The 22,957-nt window shown below is 47.8% G+C and overlaps 1 protein-coding gene across 1 annotated transcript in view; it reads right to left on the bottom strand.

Moving 5' to 3' along the window:
- Positions 1-22,957, bottom strand: part of SCAF11 (SR-related CTD associated factor 11) — a 54,447-nt gene that overhangs the window by 25,169 nt on the left and 6,321 nt on the right. Inside the window, exons 3-4 of the mRNA XM_058655703.1 lie at positions 8,091-8,172; positions 6,102-6,259 (exon numbers count right to left, since the gene is read on the bottom strand). Coding sequence (XP_058511686.1) covers positions 6,102-6,259; positions 8,091-8,148 — 216 coding nt within the window. The 5' untranslated portion in view covers positions 8,149-8,172. The remainder of the gene's footprint in view (positions 1-6,101; positions 6,260-8,090; positions 8,173-22,957) is intronic.

A 22,957-nucleotide genomic window follows, 5' to 3' on the forward strand; every position in this document is an offset into this window, starting at 1 on the left:
GACCGTACAACCTGTGGGGGTGCACCCCCATGCCCGGGTACTGACCGTACAACCTGTGGGGGTGCACCCCCATGCCCGGGTACTGACCGTACAACCTGTGGGGTGTACCCCCATGCCCGGGTACTGACCGTACAACCTGTGGGGGTGTACCCCCATGCCCGGGTACTGACCGTACAACCTGTGGGGGTGCACCCCCCTGCCCGGGTACTGACCGTACAACCTGTAGGGTGCACCCCCCTGCCCGGGTACTGACCGTACAACCTGTAGGGTGCACCCCCATGCCCGGGTACTGACCGTACAACCTGTGGGGTGCACCCCCATGCCCGGGTACTGACCGTACAACCTGTGGGGTGCACCCCCATGCCCGGGTACTGACCGTACAACCTGTGGGGTGCATCCCCATGCCCGGGTACTGACTGTACAACCTGTTGGAGACCTCCGTCTCCACTCATCTTCTCACTCCCAAGGTACAGAAGAAAAAAACACTGGAAGCAACTGTTTTCATCCACTTTCCCCTATACCTCCATCATGCCCACCCAAATCAGTGGTCCACATGGACATTAATAATCTTTCTCAACCATGTAGACAACATCAAAAATAAAATCATTCAAAAACAAAGTTTTGGGCCCACGGCGTTGGTTCAGTGGCTAAATCCTCGCCTGTCATGCACTGCGATCCCATATGGGCACCAGCTCATGTCCCAACTGCCCCACTTCCCATCCAGCTGCTCGTGGCCTGGGAAAGCATTCAAGGATGGCCCAAAGCCTTGGGACCCTGCACCCGCCTGGGAGACCTGGAAGAGGCTCCTGACTCCTGGCTTCAGACTGGCTCAGCCCCAGCCATTGCAGGCACTTAGAGAGTGTACCAGCGGACTTTCCAAAAAATAAATACACCTTCAAAAAAAAAAATTAGTAACTCCTTGGGTTACACATTATGATACTATACTACTATAATTTTAAAAACATTTTAATACTGGTTGTCAAATTTTTGTAAATTTGAAAATCAGATACACAGAGAGGATGAAAAACAGAAAGATCTTCCGTCCAATGATTCACTTCCCAAGTGGCCACAAAGGCTAAAGCAAAGCCAGTCTGGAACCAGGAGCCAGGAGCTTCTTCCAGGTCTCTCATGTGGGCTCAGGGTCCCAAGAACTTGAGCCAACCTCCAATGCCCTTCCAGGCCATTAATCAAGGAGCTGGAGAAATTGAAGTGGAGCAGCTGGGCCACTAACTAATGTTCCTGAGATGGAACAGAGTGGAGGACTAGCATGTGGGCCACTGCATCACCCCAAAAATTTTAAGAGTTCACATTTAAGAGCTCAGCATGGTAGCCTAGCGTCCTTGCCTTGTATGCGCTGGGATCCCATGTGGGCGCCAGTTCTAATCCTGACAGTCCCAGTTCCCATCCAGCTCCCTGCTTGTCGCTTGGGAAAGCAGTCAAGGACGGTCCAAGGCCTTGGGACTCTGCACCCGTGTGGGAGACCCAGTAGAGGCTCCTGACTTCGGATCAGCGCAGCACTGGCCATTGTGGTCATTTGGGAAGTGAATTACCACACAGAAGATCCTTCTCTCCGTATATTTGCCTTTGCAGCAAAAATAAATAAGTCTTTAAAAACAAAACAACAAAAAAGGTAAAACTTATATAGCAAATTCTTTATAGATACTAATTCAAAACCATGATTTCAAGAAAATTAACAAGTTGCTTCCTTATACAATAAATATTCAATTCACCATTTTGATCCCTTATATACAACAAAGTGTCTTTCGCTTATTTACCTGCTAGAAGTACTATGATTTTCATTGAACAGCTTTCAGTTCCAAAATTAGTCAAAAGCTAACATTCAACCTGATGATACAGCTGCAAAATTAGAACCTGCCCACTGCTCTACAGTGTAGTATGCATTAGACAGAGCATGCATTTCTACCAGGAATCTTCTATACTCATGCTGTGTCAGAAAAGGAGACAATTGTGAATTCTTTGTAATGATTTTAGTAAAAACCTAACCTAGTATTCTGAAGAGCTGTAAATTCCAAGCTCAGAGAACCCATGGTTAAATAGGAAAACAGGAAACCTTCCTTATGTGGGGATTCAGGATCCTGGATTCCTACTATTTCTTTCCTGCTGCTGCTCCAGCTTCCGTCACGTGGGCTGCCACAGACAGCCCCTCCTACAGAACAGGGGGCAAGTATTACAGGTACGTTTGGCTATTCGCAAGACCAGGACCTTCTATCCCTCCCTCTAGGAGTACATTCTGTAAAACTGCCACTTAAAAGTCCAATTCAGATGATTTAAGAATGTGCGCTATCCGAGGCGGACGCCCCAGGACGCTGTGCCTGGCCCTCCAGTGAGGGCTCCCTGCACTCAGGCACACTGAGGCGGTGCAGTCAGCCACACCGGCTCTTCTGCCCCTTTTCAGAGCTGTGGTCAGTGCTGCAATGCACAGCACGTACGGTGCCCGCAACCCAGCACTCAGGAGGCCACCCCAAGGCCTCCTACTGTAGTGACAGCTGGGCGGAATTACAGTTAATCTTGACTCTAGACATTTAACACTTACAATTTCTTTTTCTAGTATAAAAACAGAAATTTCAGTAAACAATATATATATTCTGAACTTAACAGGATGCTACAAAGAAATATGTTAATCTACTCAACTGGTAAATTGGAGTATTAAAACAAGTCTTTATGTATGTTTTATGCAATGAGTGTTCACAATGTAAAATATTCTTGGGTTTATTGAAGAATTTCCCAAGAGTTTAATTCATAGCAGTAGGTCTGGAAACACTGGCTCAAGCTCTTACAGGGTCAGAAGCAATAATCTCTGTAATAAAATTTCAAAAGAGCTGCCCAACTCCTAACAGATGTTAAGAATAGAAATCATACATCTAATAACACTTTGTTTAAAAAAAATACTTAGTTTAATAGTGGCATTTCACATACATATTAGATATTAAAATCATTCTTCAAAGGGAACTAGGTAATATGTCTAGATTACTATAGAAACAGAAAGGAAATTAAAATTTCAGGGAAAGCTAACTGAAGAACTCCAGATACTGAAGCTGATGTGCAAATTTCTGCTTATCTTACAACACCAATTATCAACCCAGCAGCAGGTTTCTCACTACGCCAACTGCACTCCTCACCTGCCCCACTGAGCATGCCCTCAGTCACACCCTCATCACCTCCGGCTCATGACCAACAGCACACCTGAACCAGCTGCCCCATGCCGACTCCGTCAACCTGCTTGCTCAAATTGAGGCTGTCAGCGTTTGACATGAAATGTGAAACTAAGAAGAAAGATGATTTGCTCATAGTGGAAAAGCCAATACATCTTTAAAAGGAAAAGGAAAATAGCTCAAGCAACTTAAAAGAATAAGGCCAGTGCTCTGGGTTAATTGGCCAGTCATCCACCGTCAAGCACTGGCATCCCATTTGGGTACCAGTTCAGGTCCTGGATGCTCCACTTCCCATCCAGCCCCGAGCTTGTGGCCTGGGAAAGCAGAGGAAGATGACCCAAAGCCTTGGGACCCTGCACCCACGTGGGAGATCTGGAAGAAACTCCTGGTTCCTGGCTTCAGATTGGCTCAGCTCCAGCCGCTGCACTCACTTGGGGAGTGAAACATCGGACGAAGATCTTCCTCTCTGTCTCTCCTCCCCTCTGTATATCTGACTTTCCAATAAAAATAAATTAACATTTAAAAAACATTTTATTCAATGGCTGCACCCACGTGAGAGACAAGGAAGAGCTTCCTGGCTCAGATCAGCTGAACTCTGGCCACTGCAGCCACTCAGGGAAGGTCTTTCTCTCTGTGTCTCTTCCTCTCCATAAATCTGCCTTCCTAGTAAAAATAAGCAGATCTTTAAAATATATACATGAGCAAGACATGCTGATAGAGGAGACAGTGTGCAAGTAGCAACAGAGAGGTCGTCCATCTACTAGCACATTCCCTACAGGTCCAGAAGAGCCAGGGCTGGGGCGGGAACTCCAGGAGTCTCCCTGCTTCCCGGGCGCACCAGCAGAAAGCCAGATGGGAGGCAGAGGAGACACAACCAGAACCAGCAGGCATCCCTATTGTCAGCATAACCCGCTATGCCATAAAGCTCAGCCTGGATGCTTGTCCTTAATCAAAGGTTTAACGAACCTTGAATACCGCCAAAAAGCACAGCGCATTTCTGAAAGACACAGAAATTTAGAAAGCTGAACTAGGCACATTCCTTACTATTTTTCCAGCTCCTGTAAATCTCATACTGATCTACTCATCTACTCAAAGTGAACATAAATAGCACTTAATGGGTCAAGTTTCAAAAATTATTTTTAAGATATTTATGTATCTGAAAGGATCTCAGAGAAAGGCCTTCAACCACTGCTTCCCACCCTGGATGGTCATGACGGCCAGGGCTGAGCCAGCCAACCCCAGGAGTCAGGAGCCTCATCTAGGTATCCCATGTGGGTGGACAGACCCAAGCCATCTGTTCTGAATTATGTAATTCATCATAATTGCTAATTTTCACCATAACAATGAAACAGTCAATCTCGAAGTTTAGTTTAAAGCCTGAATGTCAATCAGTACTCATTCATCATTTCTACAAAGCGATGTAGTAACCAATCATCCTTGTCCTGCTTCTTCCTGGGAGACACCGAATGCTCTCCCACGGACCTGTTTATTCTTCTAGTCCAGATGAAGCACTCTGCCTAAACAGTCACAGTCCTCCCCATCCTGCCTTGCCTACTATCACAACTTAGAATCTTGGGAAAAGAGATTTCATTCCAACGAAATTGTACAGCAAATCCCACTTCTAGATAAATACCACACAGAAACTTGGAATTTGATGAAAAAGCCTCTGGTGGTATGAAAGGTGTACTGGGAGTTGTAAGGAAGAACAGAAAACTAAGTTTTATATATTCTAACCTTCTTAGAAAACGTCACTAAAGTTCATAATCATGCGCTCGCTGAAGACATTATGAAAGTACTAAACTGAAATCTTCCTCGCATCCACCAAAAATCCCTTTTAAACACAAAGTTAAAATGAAGGTACACTAAATTCAAAACAGAGGAATTACTTAACTGGGGCAACAGAAAAAAAATGCTTATTCCATTAATCAATGCTCCTGTAAAGACACAGAAATTAGCCTATCACATGAATTCAGCAAAATGGAAAACACCTTTCCCCAAAATATGTTTTTAGCTACCCTTCATTCTCTCCATGTCCACAGCCACAGTAAGCAGAAACCATTCTTTTCCTCCCTGCTGCCAAAATCCATCCAGGCCATACAGAAGCTATGGTCACCCTCCGACGCTTCATGAAAGTACAGGTCAAGCATGCCTGCTCCAGAGACCCAATCATGTAACGAGTCATTTCAAAGTTCCCAGAAACATTGAACAAGCTGGAAACAGCTAGCGGGAAGATCTCCTTAACTAACACACACTGCCAAAATACTTACTTGGGAAACATATCGTGATTAATACTAACATGTTTTTCTTCACTACTAATTTATATAATGAGGGTTATGAATTAATACCCATAAGTGGCTCAACACCATACACTATTTCTTAGTTGCCATCTATCAAGAATCTCTTCTTTATGCTTTCGTTGTTTTGGGGACCAGTGTAGTGGCATAACAAGCTCATCCTCCACCTGTGGCACAGCCTCCCAAATGGGCACCGGTTCAAGTCCTGGCTGGTCCACTTCAGATCCAGTTCCCTGATTATGACTGGGAAAGCAGCAGAGGATGGAGTCTTGGCCTCCTGACTTTGGATCAGCTCAGCCATTGTCGCCATTTGACGAGCAAACTAGTAGAAAGAAGGGCTCGTGTTCTCTCCTTCCCTGAATAATCTGCCTTCCAAATACAAATGAATATATCTTCCCAAAAAATGGTAAGCATTTAAAATTTATTGAAAGAGAATAAAATGGTGAGTGACAGAAAATGAGAAGGAAATAATCTCATAGCATTCGAATAATACAGGAAAACCTGTCCAAAGTCGGGGAGAAATGCGTTGACCTGTGCAGTAATTTACAAAGGCAGTGTCAATTCTGACTTCACATGAGTGGCATGAAGTCACGCCTGAGAATGCAATACAGTACTGGCTGTGCTTGCTACATACCTCTGCCCACTGCAGAATACAGCTCACACAGAAGACATGACTGCAGCCTTCCGGAAAGCCAACCTCCTTCTCCGACAGGCAATTAAGACATATTGGACATCTTCCAGACTTGTCATACCGCAGGCGGGTGGCAGCAGTGTCCTCGCCAGTCCCTTCACCTGTAAAGGAGAACAGCCCATGTAGGCCTCCAAGCCGCACACGGAAACCCGACGCAGGGTGCTGGCGCCATGGCACTCGTGTCTGAGTCAAAGCATCTCAGACATACCAACTGCCCCAACAGCGCATCTCCTATATTTTTCATTTATTTAATTTAAAATAAAATTCATATGGCTCAAAATATAAAGCAAAAAAAGTGTACAGTGACAAATTGCCCAAACTGACCCCTATTCATTCAGTTCTACTCAATCCAACAAGTAGCAGCGGTCAAGCTTTTTCTGCTCCTTCCAAAGACGTTTCAGTGCAAAAGCAAATCCTCAACAGGTTCTTTACATTTTCTTCTTCCCATGATGCTACACTAGAACACACTAGCGTGTCTTTCTTCTTTTCTGTCACTTAATTGGCACTCACTTGTTTTCAACCTTGGCTATGACAATACTACAATGCAACATTTTCTGTTATTTCATACTTTAAGAAATAAATCCATGCAACAAATTCCTAAAATGGAATTGCTAGCTCAAGGCACATCTGTAAAACGAACAGATGGTACCAACTCTTGTCAGAATCTGCAGGAATGCCAACACCCAAAGCCCCTCAAGCGTCTATCACTAAGTCACCAGCAACTCAGGGAAAATGAAAATGAAGGCGCAGCTGCATTGCGGGCAGGAGCCGCAGGCCGTGGCCTGAGAACAGGCAGTTGCAATGTGCTCAGGCCGAGTTCAGAAAGCACACACAAACCCCGAGGAGGACATGGTCTCAAAGAGCTCTCGGCACCTGGCAGAGCCAATGCACGCAGCTTAACCTCTCAACTCAACAGCGCCAAGTGAGAAGCAGCAGGCAGCCAATCACAAGCTCACTGGCTCCCAACACCACAGGGCAGTGAGGACCTGTAAGCCAAAACACAAATTTGAGCAAATCGTGGCGAATCCAGGAGACAGAAGCTGGCAGGTCTAAGGTGGCTGAGGCTGGGGCAGAGGGTCAGCAGACTGCCTGAAAAAAAGCGGCCAAGAACCAGGAGAGAGGAATGACTGGGGTGCGGAATGACTGGGGTGCGGTTTAACAACATGAATCCACAGTCAAAGGACATAACACACATGCTAAACCAGGGGAATAAATAATCCAAGTCTGGAGACCGCAGAGTCCAACTGCTCCGCACCCAAGACAGACACCAGGAAAAGGGGGAGGGCGGGGAGGGTACACAGCCTCTTCAAGAAACTGACAGCTGAACCAACAAGGAGTTTCTAGATAGGAACAAATAAAACAACAACATATTAAATAATATCTTCCAAGTGTTAACAGAGAAACTTACAACCCAAGATAACATCCTCAGTAAGATATCTTTGAATAGGTCTGAGAAGGTTAGAGAGAAGAAAACTTAGAGTTTATCACAAAAAAACCACTGCACTTACAATTTTTACTTTTTTTTTTTTTTCAGAAAGAATAAAAGGAATGGGGAAAAACAAGCCCAAGCAGACAGTGTTAACAAATGAACACAGCCTGCAGACAAACCAAGGCTAGGACAACAACAGCTAAAGACTTTCAAGGCTTCTTCTCTTCTGGCAATGAAGAGCAGCTTTTTAAAAGGAAAAGTATTCGTACTTACCTTTTATTAAGACGACAAATGCAGTAACTCTTAATTCAACATCAAAATTTTAATGAAATAGCTCAACAAAGCAAAAACCTGTTGATTAAAACCAGACAAGGAGGAAGGAAAGAACACACGCCCACTTCCTGCTTCTCCAGGAATTCGAGCACGTTCAAGGTAGAGCGAGCATTCTGGACACTGAGCTGCTTGCAGCAGACAAACGTGAAGTGTGAACAGTGTGACACTACCTTCCATGTCTGCCACGTCCTGCTCTCCCGCACTGAGGGCGTGGGCCGCTTCCCGCATCACTTCTCCTCGGGCTCCAGTTTCCTACAAGATCAATCATCAGAGACTGTTTATGATCACCTTCTCCCAAAACTATAAAATTAGAAAAACCTCCCAAACTGCAGGAAGCCACAGTCCACAACACAAACCAGGGCAGTGTGCGGATAACCCAGAGCCCTGCATTCACCGCCGCCAAGGCCACCAGCTTACGGAAAAGCCTTACAACTGCTTTTTTATAAACAAATCATTTTTTTAAAACATTTATTTATTCTTATTGGAAAGGCAGATATACAGAGAGAAGGAGAGACAGAGAGGAAGATCTTCCATCTGATGTTTCACTCCCCTTGTGAGCCGCAACGGGCCGGTATGCGCCGATCCGATGCCAGGACCAGGAACCTCTTCCAGGTCTCCCACGCGGGTGTAGGGTCCCAAAGCTTTGGGCCGTCCTGGACTGCTTTCCCAGGCCACAAGCAGGGAGCTGGATGGGAAGTGGAGCTGCTGGGATTAGAACCGGCGCCCATATGGGATCCCGGGGCGTTCAAGGCGAGGACTTTAGCCGCTAGGCCACAGCGCCGGGCCCAGAAGTCTTTTTTTCTTTTTTAAGATTTATTGATTTTTTTTGTTTGAAAGGTAGATTTACACCAAAAAAAGGAGACAGATCCTCCATCTGCCAGTTGATTCCCCAAATGCCTGCAACAGCCAGAGCTGAGCCGATCTGAAGCCAGGAGCCTGGAGCTTCCCCCAGGTCTTCCCTGTGGGTACAAGGGCCCAAGCACTGGAACCACCCTCTGCTGCTTTCCCAGGTCATAATTCAGGCGCTGGATCAGAAGTGAAGCAGCCAGGACATGAACTAGTACCCTTATGGGATGCTGGAGCAGTGGGCGGAGGATGAGCCTGCGGGGCCACAACACAGCTGCAGCCTTATACAATTATTAATTAACAACAACGGAAGGTAAACCATGTGGCTGACACAGCTACAGCCTGTGCATCGGAAATGAGATCACAGATGAAGGAACATTAAACACCATTTGGCTAGACCAATCTGACTGGAACGAGGAGGTGCAAAAGTGTGCGATTATGAAAAAAGACAGACATGGATACAAGCCATGAGCTCCGCCCGCAAGACGCCAGCGCAGGACAGAGAAAAGACAGACATGGATATAAGCCATGAGCTCCGCCCGCAAGACGCCAGCGCAGGACAGAGAAAAACCAGAGCAATGCAAGCCACACAGCACCAGTCGGAGCTCTCCAACGCTGACCCAGAAGGTCCTCTGGAGAGAGAAAGACATCACAGGTATTTTCTTTAATGACTGGCATGCCATTAGAGCAGGAATGGACTACAGAGAGGAGAGACCTGCGCTGCCAAACTGGCCAGGAAGTGAACTAGAAACGCAGAAATTCCAAGAGCTAAAGAATTTCTAAGCTTTCGTGAACAAATTCAGGAAGCCCAGCAAAGCGGAATCAGTATGGAGAGTGCTTAGAGAATTGCAGAAAACCTGCCCTATGACCCAGCTATCCTGCTCCTAGGAATACACCCAAAGGGAATGAAGACTGCATACGAGAGGGGGAGCTGTAATCCCATACTGACAGCAGCACAATCTACAACAGCAAAGACATGGAAACAATCCAGAGGCCCGTCCAAAGAGGAGTGCTTAAAGAAACTGTGGCACATCTACTCCGTCGAATATTACTCAACCATTAAGAATGAAATTATACCAACTGCAACTAGATGGTCCCAACTACAGAACATTCTACTCAGTGAAGTAAGAACAATTACCATATGTTCTCTCTAATAGAAGGAAACCAGCACGCAAATTCTAAGTTCGATAACCCTTTCCGTACTGCTCATGCTGTATCCCATGTGTTTTGATGTTTTTTATTTCATTTTTATTTCTTCCAAGTTTTTTTTTCTCTTGAATTCATGGCTGGCTCATGGATCATACGGTGGCATCATATTACCCAAGAGGCTTTTGTGTTTTCGTTTCATCACCCATGTGCTGGTTTTTCAGTAGTGCATTTCTTCAACTCCAGGGTGCTATAATTTTATTGTTGTTGCTTTAACTTCACACCTGCTGTTGACTTTGTTTCGTGGCGTCTCATTTCAGGGAATGTATTGTGATGGCGTTGTAGAGACCACCACATCCAGATGTGAAGATACAACACAATATGCAACCCTACTTCCAAATCAAAGACGGACCCCAATGAAACTGTTGGACATATCTAGACAATGGGACGCTGGACTGACTGATATTGTCTGAACCAGCAATGTCGGGGCACACTTAAATAACACACTGATGGAACTGGGATTCCTTATGAAAGACTATATTATTGTAACAATATGGGGAAAACCACGCCGGAGGTGGGAATCTGGTGGCAGCATAATCCCAGATGCTATGGAATTGTACCATAAAATTCAAAATAAATCAAATAAATAATTTTTTTTAATTTTTTAAAAAGCAAATACAGGAAGTAAGTCAAAGACATTTATAAGTAACACTAAAAAAATGGTGATGAAAGACAAAAAATAGAAATTAATTGGGCAGTTGTGGAATGTAAAATTAACTTTAAAATCAATTCTTGGGCCTGGTGTGATAGCGCAGTGGCTAAAGTCCTCGCCTTGAACGCACTGGGATCCCATACGGGCGCTGGTTCTAATCCTGGCTGCTCCGCTTCCCATCCAGCTCCCTGCCTGTGGCCTGGGAAAGCAGTCGAGGACGGCCCAAAGCCTTGGGACCCTGCACCCGTGTGGGAGACCTGGAAGAGGCTCCTGGCCTCGGATTGGCTCAGCTCCAGCTGTTGCGGCCACTTGGAGAGTGAATCAGTGGATGGAAGATTTTCCTCTCTGTCTCTCCTCCTCTCTGTATATCCGCCTTTCCAATAAAAATAAATAAATCTTTTTAAAAAGACAATTCTTAATATTCCTTTTTTTTTGGCTCAGAAATGAAGAGCAGGGGCCCGGTGGCCTAGCGGTTAAAGTCCTTGCCTTGAACGCGTCAGGATCCCATATGGGCGCTGGTTCTAATCCCGGCAGCCCCACTTCCCATCCAACTTCCTGCTTGTGGCCTGGGAAAACAGTCAAGAACGGCCCAAAGCTTTGGAACCCTGCATCCATGTGGGAGACCTGGAAGAGCTCCTGGCTCCTGGCTTCAGATCGGCATAGCACCAGCCACTGAGGTCATTTGGGGAGTGATCATCAGATCGAAGATCTTTCTCTCTGTCTCTCCTTCTCTCTGTATATCTGACTTTCCAATAAAAAAATAAATAAAAAAAAAAAGAGCAAAGTCAGAAGAAACTTAGTAACACTTGAAGAATAATTTAAGGCTTCAATAACTAAATCCGAACATGAGTCGCTGCCAATCGTCCCTGAAACATTTAATTCAATCATCATGCCTGCGGAAATAGACCGTCAAGACAGGAAGGCTTCCCTTCTCAGCCGAGATGCTAATATTTGTTTTAGTCTGCTGCAATTTTTTTTAAAGACAAACAATGTATTGATAAAAGAGTGACAGCCTTGGAAACCATACCATGAACAGCAAGGTCAAATGGAAAGAATGTTTGGCCTGGAGGGACAGCAGGCTTCAAGCGAGCATTATCGGCTATCTTCAAGTGCGGCGGGCCATTCCAAGCACAGCTAGAATAACCTATCAATTATTGAAGCAAAAGCCCAACAACTTTTTGAGGATTTTTTTTTTGTCAAGGCTTTATTTAATGCTACAGGTAGGTAACCACTACGCAATTCCTTCAGTACAGCATTGAACAGGACAGAAATCCCTGGTGGGGAGAAACACTTTCCTAACAACACAGTGGAAACAAGGGAACTGTGAAGTCACCCGGCGGAGTCACCACAAGCTTCGGACAGGGCGGCCCGTGAACCGGCACTGCAAGTCACCAGAGGAACGTGCACAGTAACATGCCGCGGCTGCTCAGAGCTGAGCCACTCGCTGGCCAGCAACGAGACTGCTGCAAAATGGCACGGCGGTGCCTTGTTCCGGGAAGCACCCAGATTGGGTGTGTGTTGTGCTAAATGGACAGATGGTGGAGCAGTCTAAGAGGCCAGAGTGCAGAAGACCGCCGAGCCAGCACAGGAACGGCGGCAGCGTACACGGCGCAAGCCAACAAAACTGACTGCGAGAAAAATGCATCAATCCAGGTACTCGCTACCACCTGAGACCAAACCAGCACAGGGTATGCCCACACACTACTGCCACCCAGTGACCCAGAACCTGCATTTTATCAACATCTGCACACGGCCCTGAGAGCCAATGCAGCACCACTGTCCTGCCGGGGCTCCTGTATCTAACTGCAAACACCAGGGCTCTGAGCACCAGTTCTGCTCTAAATTTCAGGAAACAGAAAGGCAGGACTATTACACAGAGCAGTTTCCTGTTAATAAAGACACGAGACAAGCGATGGCTGGCAGGCGTCCCTCCCTGGGCTACAGGCCAGCGGGATCGATCCCAATTCTGCATCACCCGCTGTCACGGACCCATCATCAGTGAGCCACAATCCACCTACACTACTTCCCAGTTTTACTTACAAGTTCTCCACATGAGTTGTACACATGTCAAACAGTACTTTCTTTAAGATTTTTTTTTTAGTAGAAAGGCAGATATACAGAGAGGGGAAGAGACAGAGAGGAAGATCTTCCATCCACTGATTCAACTGATTCACTCCCCAAGCGACCCCAACAGCTGAAGCTGCACCGATTCGAAGCCAGGAGACGAAAGCCTCTTCCGGGTCTCCCACGTGGGTGCAGGCTCCCAAGGTTGTGGGCCGTCCTCGACTGCTTTCTCAGGCCACGGGCAGGGAGCTGGAAGGGGAGTGGGGCCACCAAGACACGAACCAGTGCCCACATGGGATCCCAGTGCTTGCTAGGGGAGGATTTAACCAATTAAGCCACCATACCAGGCCCAATATTTTATTTTATTGAAGTTTTACTTAATTTCAGTAGCTCAGCTGCTAATGGATACCATACTTGAAGGTGTAACTCTTAAAAATGTTCCTCATATAGATGCAGTACAATTATGAAATTCCAGATTGAAAATAAAATGGATTTAAAATGAGTTGAGACACGCAAACAATTGTTCCAAGTTCCACCTGGGAATGTAAGAACGTCTCTTCCACTGCAGCAGCCGCTGAGGCCCCTCAAGGCCAAAGTCTCCAGGACAGAGACTGCCCAGGCCCGGCTCGGCCCAGCTCGGCCCGGCTTCCATGGGCTGCCTCCTCCTCCATCCATCCTTCTCCGCCTTTCCAGTTCACTGCAGCACTCCTCCCTGATTTCGCCTGGCCATTATTTGTACAAGTTCACACAGCCCTGCTCATATTCCAAACTCCAAAGCCCAATAGGACTATATTAAAATCCAACCACAGCAGCACGTACAGGCATACAGTCATGATGACTGCTGCTAGGGAGACGAGGGAAACGGGGAATGCAATCACTCACCCACTTCGTTTTTCTTAGACAATAGTCAAAGGCAAATTAACATCTCTGAATAATTAAATCGATCAATACCCTCATTCACGTGTCAAAAGATACAATCAGACTCCAGGTACAAAATGAAGAAGGGCCCTTCACCCTCTCAGCCAGCCCCTCGCCACTCTCACACACGGGAGCCAGGGTGCAAGCCAAGGATCTGGGACGGGAGCAGAGCTGTCCCGCGGTGGGCACAGCTCAGCCCAGAATAGCCACACATCATGAAGGCGCTTGATTTCGTGTGGATTCACATGGCATATTCCACAGAAAACCCGCAGAAATCCCAAGGACCTCTCTCAAAGAGGTCCAAGACTGAAAAAAGAAGTCTCATATTCAATCTTCTAGGAATTAAATTTCTATTTTAAAGAGAGCTTGTATAGTGGCATGGCACGCTACTCCTCTACCTGCAGTGTCAGTACTCCGTATGGATGTCAGTTTGAGCCCCAGCTGCTTCACTTCTACCCAGCTCCTTGTTGATGGCCTGGAAAAGTAGCAGAGGACGGCTCCAGGCCTTAGGCCTCTGCACTCCCGTGGGAGACCCAGCAGAACCTCCTTGCCCCTACCTTCAGACAGGCCCCGCTCTGACAGCTGTAGCCACTTGGGCAGTGAACCAGCAATGGAAGATCTCTGTCTACTCTGTAAATCAGCCTTTCAAATACAAATAAGTCTTTAAAAATAAAGCAGGAATTCATTAGGTATTCTGAGTGACATACCTCATCAACTAACAACTTGGGCACCAGAGTCAGGCAAGCAGGGCCTTGTGCAGCCACTAACACTAAGGCAGCCTCTTCCACCCCCAGGCCAGTCTTACCATCAGCAGGCTCTCAGAGATCGACGCGGCTGCTCGCTTTCCTGACGCCTAGGGAGGGCTCTCGCTCATCACCACGGAGCAGTGCTCGAAATCCAGCTGCCAGGTTGCTTATTTGCTTCTGTGGTTTAACATTTTAAGATGAACACGAAGAAAGAGACCTTCTATCTGCTGGTTCACTCCCAAATACATGCAGGATCCAGAGCCAGCCCAGGCTGAAGCCAGGAGCCAGAAACTCAATGCCTGCTGTAACACGAGTGGAGAGGCCAGGCAAGGGAACCAGAACCTGTCAGCCTCCAGGAGGCACACTAGAACCTACAGAGGATCCAGGACAGAGCCAGGCAATCGCAAGCGCTGCCTAGATTGGCAGAAGCCGTGCTCAAGTCTCACCCTAACCAACCACAATCAGTAAAACATGACACAAGACAGAGAACTTGCCAATGGTCTTCGCTCTAATGGACTCACTCACATGCCTTTACCACTGGGTTCCTATTAATTCCTGAAAGCACTTGCTCAGTTTCTGGAACGATCCTTAGAGACCTGGCTCCTTGTTCACCACTGGAACAGTATTATTGCTGGGAATTTTTCCCAGTCAACTCTACTCTGGACCTACCTTCAGTAAACAGCTTGTAGTGCAAGCGGCACTCATGATGAACAAACAACCCTTTAAATTACCATTTACCAATAAACTGAAAATCAAGACAAAAACAAGCCATCCATGTCTAGAAGTCTCATAATGAAATGAGTTTTATATGTTAAGTGATGCTTCAGAAAGTCTCCGAAATTCTGACCCAGGCTGCAAGAGGAGGATGGTGCCAACACAAGGCCTGTGAGTGCACACACCACGCTCCGCGTCCACTTAAACAAGCCATCTCTGCAGGATGAAGCGAGCCAGGAACAGCCATCTTCACAGCGAAAGGCGAGCCAGAAGGCTCAGGTACAGAACCCACCGACTTGAAAACAGAACAAGTTTTTTAAAGCTATCATTTAAAATCTGAATTCATGAAAATTGTTTTGGGCCCAGGACAGGAGCCTAGTGGCTAAAGTCTGCAAGAACTGGCATCTCATATGAGAGCTGGTTCATGTCCCGGCTGCTCCACTTCCCGTCCAGCTCCCTACCCGTGGCCTGGGAAAGCAGTCGAGGACGGCCCACAGTTTAGAGATCCTGCACCTGTGTGAGACACCTGGAAGTGGCTCCTGGCTCCTGGCTTCAGATCTGCACAACTTCACCATTCCAGGGATCAACAGAACAAAGTGCAGGATGATGGAGGCGCCACAGTCCTCCTGAGCTATGTGCAATGACGTACCTAAGGAGTGGGAGTGATTTCTATCTAACAAGTAAAAGCAAATATCCTGTAAGCAATGGGAAGCTAAAATCAAGGCCAAGAAACAGAAGACACTTACAGAACCACCAAATGCAAATTTCAGAATCGAGAAAGTACAGTAACTGAAGTTTAAACATACACTACACAGACTCAATGGAACAGAAACAAAACAGCAAGCCCACAAAACAAGTGCACACAGGTCAAAACCAATGAGTAGAAACTACCACATCTGAACAAAAAGACACAAACCACAAAACAACAATGACTGGATCCACAGAAATCTATAAGGCAATTCTGGAACGCTCAAATTCCTCTCAGGAGGCCAAGGAGGGGCAGACGCAAGCTGGACCTCCCTCCAATGCAGTGGGACCAGCCAGCTCAGCATCACAGCAAGTCCAGATAAAACTGCCAGAAATAAACGACACAACACCACTACTACTCCTAACGACAGAGAGAAGGGCTCATGATTCCCACGCCTGGGGAATTCTCACCAGAATCCACACAAGCCAAAGGGCAGAAAAACAGATTTGTCCATCGGCTAAAAACACCCTTCAGTAGTGTGAACTCAAGGACATTCTCAATTTCCCAACTCCTTGGAGTAGCTACACACACACACACACACACACATACTCTCTCTCTCTCTCTCTCTCTCTCTCTCTCTTCAAGAACAAGAACACCAGAATGAGAGAAATGTAAATGATGTTGGTGAATGTGATTAACTGTTCTGATCTTGAAATAAAACGTGTTTGGCAACGAAAGCAAACATTAATACTACCAGCTGACAGCACTTCCAATCTACACTGAGGTAACACAGACCAAGAACGGAAGGACGACCTAGCCACGTATCAAGACATGCACCAGCACCGAGGGGAGAGGTTTCGCTTACCTGACCACGGAAGAGACGTGAACCAGCCTCCCGCTACGAGGACCACGTCACACTGATCAGAGTGCTTGGGTGTGATACCTGGCCCGGTTACCGACCTGGGTGCAACAGTGGCTCGTGGGGTGAGTAGCTGCCACCCATGTGGAAGACCTGGACTGAGGTCCAGGCTGGGAGACATCAGACCATGTGACATCTTTGTCACTCCGCCTGCATCTCAAATGAATGAGCTAACCTTTAAAAAAAACAGCACACGGGGCCCGATGTCGTGGCCTAGCACCTAAACCCCTCGCTTCTGTGTGCCAGGAGCCCATATGTGCGCCAGTTCGTATCCTGGCTGTGCCACTTCCCATCCAACTCCCTGCTTGTAGCATGAGAAAGCAGTCGAGGACAGCCCAAAGCCATGGGACCCTGCACCCACGTGGGAGACCTGGAAGAGGTTCCTGGCTTCAGATTAGCTCTGGTCGGTGTGGCCACTTGGGGAGACAGCCAGTGGATAGAAGATCTGTCTCTCCTCTCTGTAAATCTGACTTTCCAATAAAATAAGTCAATCTTTAAAAAAAGACAGAAAAGAGCGCACACCACAGGGATAGAGCAGAGGAATACTGCGCTAAGATTTCTTCCGAGCGATAAACACTTGCTGGCAGTGTGGCACCGTAGCTAAAGCCACCGCCTGTAATTCTGGGCAGAGAATCCCACTTAAGGACACTGCTTCACGGACCCCACTGCTCCTGTCCCCATCCAGTCCCTGCTAAGAGCCTCAGGAAAGCAGCAGGAAACAGCCCAGCACCTCAAGCCGCTACCACTCACTCGCAAGTCCTGGAAGGCCTGGGCTCCTGGTCCAGCCTGGCCTGCTCCAGGCACAGGGCCCATCTGGGGCGAATCAGCACACACCAGAACTCTTTCTCTCCCCGCTCCCTTTCTACAACTCTTTCAAGTTAAAAAAAAAAAAAATTAGAAACTGATTCCCCACAGATGTAACCTTAAAAATTAATCAGGGGCACAACAAATCAAGATGGAAGAGTAAAAGGTGTTCAAAACCCAAAGAAAAGAGACTAAAACAGGAACAAACACAGAGTGAACAAAAAACCAGCAACCTAGTCTAGACACACCAATAACCCAAAAAGCAACAAAATGCCATACAAAACCGCTGACATTGAAAACAAAAGGTTAGAAAAAATAACCTAAACATCTACTTAAAAAGCCAGAAAAAGAGAAAAAGATGAGGCAGACATGAGCAAGGAAAACAGATACCAAAAATCAAAAAACTTTTTTGTAAGATTTATTTATTTTTATCAGAAAGATTTAGAGAGGAGAGACAGAGGAAAATCTTCCATCCAATGATTCACTCCCCAAGTGACCGCAATGGCCGGTGCTGCACTGATCCGAAGCCAGGAGCTTCTTCCAAGTCTCCACGCGGATGCAGGGTCCTAAGGCTTTGGGCTGTCCTCGACTGCCTTCCCAGGCCACAAGCAGGGAGCTGGATGGGAAGTGGAGCAGCCGGGACATGAGCTGGCGCCCAAATGGGATCCCAGGCATGCAAGGCGAGGACTTTAGCCACTGGGCTACCGTGCCAGCCCAAAAAATTAATAAAATTCAAAGGAGAAAAACAGAAAATCAATGACATCAAAAGTTCATTCTTCGAAGCAATCAATAAATTTTAAATCTCTGGCAAGACTGACAGATTAGGTAACCTGAACAGCCCTAGAATTACTTTTTAAAAACTGAATTTGGAGTCAAAGAAACCTCCAAGCCCAGATAACTTCCCTAGGGAATTCTACTAATGCTTATGAAATAAAACCAAACCAACACACTTCTTCCACAAAATGGAAAATGACCATTTCCCAATTCACTGAGCTTGGCATCACTCTAGTACCAAAACCAATAGAGCAATAAAAAATCATCAATTTATATACTGAACTTCATCAAAATAAACTATGGTACACTTAACCATGCAGCAATAAAAAGGACTGAACTAGTATTCCGGTCAACAGTCTGTGTGACCCTCAGCATCATCTTGGGACCAGTGCTGTGGGAGATGGCGCTAGGTTTCCAGCCACGGTGCTAGCATCCCAAATGGGTGCCGGTGTGAGCCCAAGCTGCTCAACTTGGATCCCAATACCTGCTAATAAAGTGGCTCAAGTGCTCAGGCTCTGCTCGTGGGTAACCCAGAAGAGTCTCCCGGTTCCTGGCTTTAGACCGGCCCAACATTGGCCACTGTGGCCATCTGGGGAATGAACACAGCTCATGGAAGATCAATTAATTTCTTACCTCTTAAATTCTGATTTTCAAATAAAAATAAATCTTTAAAATTAAAAAAAGAAGAAAGAAAGAAAGAAAACACAGGGCCTGGCATGGTAGCCTAGTGGCTTAATCCTCACCTTGCATGTGCCAGGATCCCATATGGGTGCCAGCTCACGTCCTAGCTGCTCCACTTCCTGTCCAGCTCCCTGCTTGTGGCCTGGGAAGGCAGTAGAAGACGGCCCAAAGCCTTGGGACCCTGCACCCATGTGGGAGACCCAGAAGAAGCTCCTGGCTCCTGGCTTTGGATCGACGCAGCTCCAACTGCTGCAGCCACTTGAGGAATGAATAGTGAATGAAGGATCTGTCTGTCTCTCCTTCTCTCATTAGAATCTGCCCTCCCCCTACAACCAAAAAGAAAAAATCTTTAAAAAATACAAAATGTGGGCCCAGCGGCGTGGCCTAGCGGCTAAAGTCCTCGCCTTGAAAGCCCCGGGATCCCATATGGGCGCCGGTTCTAATCCCGGCAGCTCCACTTCCCATCCAGCTCCCTGCTTGTGGCCTGGGAAAGCAGTCGAGGACGGCCCAATGCATTGGGACACTGCACCTGTGTGGGAGACCCGGAAGAGGTTCCAGGTTCCAGGCTTCGGATCGGCGCGCACCGGCCCATTGCAGCTCACTTGGGGAGTGAATCATCGGACGGAAGATCTTCCTCTCTGTCTCTCCTCCTCTGTGTATATCTGGCTGTAATAAGAAAAAAAAAAAAAATTATATATGTATTAACCTGTGCAGGACTAGGGGCAGGTGCTGTGGCATAGAAGGTTAAGATGGCTTCTGGCAGGCTCACATCCTGTGCGAGTGCCAAGTGAAGCCGTGGCTGCTCCATTTCCAATCCAGCTTCCTGATAAGGTACCTGGAAGACAGCAGGAGACGGCTCAGGTACTTAAGTCCAAGCCACATGCGGCGGGCCCAGCTTCTGGCTCCTGGCTTCCGCGCGGCCCAGTCCTAGCTGCTAGGCCATCTGAGGGAGGGAACCAGTGTGCGAAAGACTCCTCTCGCCCTCTCCCCAGCTGCCTTTCAAACATACATTCTTAACTTACTGAACCATACACACAAGAAAGTTTGTTTATTAGCAATGATAAAATTTTTTTAAGTTTTAAAAGGTTAGCATACAAGAACACGTTTACTCACATTTCCTTCAGTCTGTCTTTCCAACAACGAGGCCATGCAAGCTACACTACCACCAAGGAGCATCAAAGCAGGTGCCTGCATTGTCTAGCTCTGGTTCCTGCATTGTTATAGTTCTGAAAAGCAGGGAGAACTCGTATCTATAGCCTGCAGACAGACAGACACTAGAACAGTTACAATGTAACAATCCTACTGAATTAACCAGCTTCTCCACTGCCCAGGTGGCCGGGGAGCCTCCACTGCAGGTGGCCGAGGGGGAGCCTCTACTTACTGCCCAGGTGGCCAAGGGGGAGCCTCCACTGCAGGTGGCTGAGGGAGAGCCTCTACTTATTGCCCAGGTGGCCGGGGGAGCCTCCACTGCAGGTGGCCGAGGGGGAGCCTCTACTTACTGCCCAGCTGACCAGGGGGAGCCTCCACTGCAGGTGGCGAGGGGGGAGCCTCTACTGCCCAGCTGACCAGGGGGAGCCTCTACTGCCCAGGTGGCCGAGGGGGAGCTTCTACTGCAGGTGGCAAGGGGGAGCCTCCACTGCCCAGGTGGCCGAGGGAGAGCCTCTACTTATTGCCCAGGTGGCCGAGGGGGAGCCTCCACTGCAGGTGGCAAGGGGGAGCCTCCACTGCCCAGGTGGCCGAGGGAGAGCCTCTACTTACTGCCCAGGTGGCCAAGGGGGAGCCTCCACTGCAGGTGGCTGAGGGAGAGCCTCTACTTATTGCCCAGGTGGCCGGGGGAGCCTCCACTGCAGGTGGCAGAGGGAGAGCTTCCACTGCCCAGGTGGCCGAGGGAGAGCCTCTACTTACTGCCCAGGTGGCTGAGGAGGAGCCTCCACTGCAAGTAGTTCATGAGTAGTTAATTCAGCCAAAAGGCACTGCTTTATTTAAAGACACTTTTTATTTTTTGACAGTTGCCACAGAAGAATTTAGTAAAATTAGGACAGGCTTCCACTATCCTGACAAGTGAGAAACAATTCGAGAAGAGCAGCGTGTTGTACGTCCTTTGACAACTTTCACACTTTGGCAATCCAGCTGCACAGAGGAAGAGTCCAGCAGAGCTGGTCACCTGGTCTCTCCCCTTTCATTTAAGGGTGAAGACAGAACCAAGCAGGAAAGGCACGAGCAGCTGCTGCAGCCTCTGGTTCCCACCCAGCTACCCGCGCCCATCACACGCCTACTGCACGCCTATCCCGTGCCCATCACACGCCTATCACATGCCTATCCCACACCATCACACGCCTAGACCACACCATCACACGCCTATTTCACACCTATCCCACACCATCACACGCCTAGACCACACCATCACACGCCTATCCCACACCTATCCCACACCATCACATGCCTATCCCTTGCCATCACACGCCTATCACACACCCATCACACATCTATCACACGCCCATCCCATGCCCATCACATGCCTATCCCGCGCCCATCACACACCTATCAACATGCCCATCACATGCCTATCACACACCTATCCCACACCATCACACGCCTATCCCGCACCATCACACGCCTATCACACGTCATCCCACACCCATCCCATGCCCATCACACATCACATGGAGAAATGCAGGCTTTTTACAAGATGAAGCCTCACGTTTACATGACACAAAAGCAGATCAGACTCAACTTTACAATCAAACCTCCCAAGAAGTCTAAGGCACTTGGGGTCACACACAGTGCACCCGAGACACAAGCATGGAATAGCAGGGACATGGGACGTCCTGCTGCAGGCACCCAAGACCTGCAAGACCACTACAGGCAAGACTCAACTCCATAAATCTACAGCAGGCATTTTTTAAAGTGATAATTTTGACCAGCTTGTGAATGCTAAAAATACTCAACAGCCCTTGGCAAAAAAAAAAAAAAAAAAAAAAACGATTCGCCACACCTCAATAGAGGAAGAAATGATGGACTTTTATCCTTCTACACAAAATAGGAAAATGATCAATTACATTTTTTTTTAAATTTATTTGTTTTACTGGAAAGTCAGATATACAGAGAGGAGATGAGAGAGACAGGAAGATCTTCCGTCCACTGGTTCACTCCCCAAGTGGCCACATCGGCTGGAGCTGTGCTGATCTGAAGCCAGGAGCTCTTCCGGGTCTCCCACATGGGTGCAGGGTCCCAAGGCTTTGGGCCATCCTCGACTGCTTTCCCAGGCCACAAGCAGGGAGCTGAATGGGAAGTGGGACCTCCAGAACCAGAACCAGCGCTGATATGGAATCCTGGCCTGTGCAAGGTGAGGACTTTAGCTGCTAGGCCACCACGCCGGGCCCTCAATTGTATCTTTAATTTAATCCTTGGCCTACCCTTGGAGAAGCTTCTAAGCCAACACAGCTATCCCAGTCCACCCACTCACTTATCAAAATGAGATTAGAAAACTATAGAGAGCACAAAACACACCCAGAAGCAAGCAAAACTGTCTTTGAGCTACTTCAAGTGTCTAAGACCAGGTCCTGCAGGATAGCAGAAACTGCTGCTCACTGTCCCAGACTGGACATAGCATCCTGCTGAGTCCTCACAAGCTTTCAGGGTCAAAACAAGAAAGGTTCAGCCAACTCCCCCCGCCCAGCTGCAAGGAACTGACCCCAACCACGAGGGCACGGCCCTGCACCTGACCACGTCCTCTGGAGGGTCCATCCAACTCCGAGGGCACAGCCCTGCGCTGACCACGTCCTCTGGAGGGTCCATCCAACCGCGAGGGCACGGCCCTGCACCTGACCACGTCCTCTGGAGGGTCCATCCAACTCCGAGGGCACGGCCCTGCGCTGACCACGTCCTCTGGAGGGTCCATCCAACCGCGAGGGCACGGCCTGCGCCTCACCACCTCCTCCAGAGAACCCATCCAACTGCGAGGGCACAGCCCTGCGCTGACCATGTCCTCTGCAGAGCCCACCCAATCACGAGGTCACAGCCCT

The sequence above is a fragment of the Ochotona princeps genome, chromosome 27 (assembly GCF_030435755.1).
Source record: "Ochotona princeps isolate mOchPri1 chromosome 27, mOchPri1.hap1, whole genome shotgun sequence".
In the NCBI taxonomy this organism is placed as follows: domain Eukaryota; kingdom Metazoa; phylum Chordata; class Mammalia; order Lagomorpha; family Ochotonidae; genus Ochotona; species Ochotona princeps.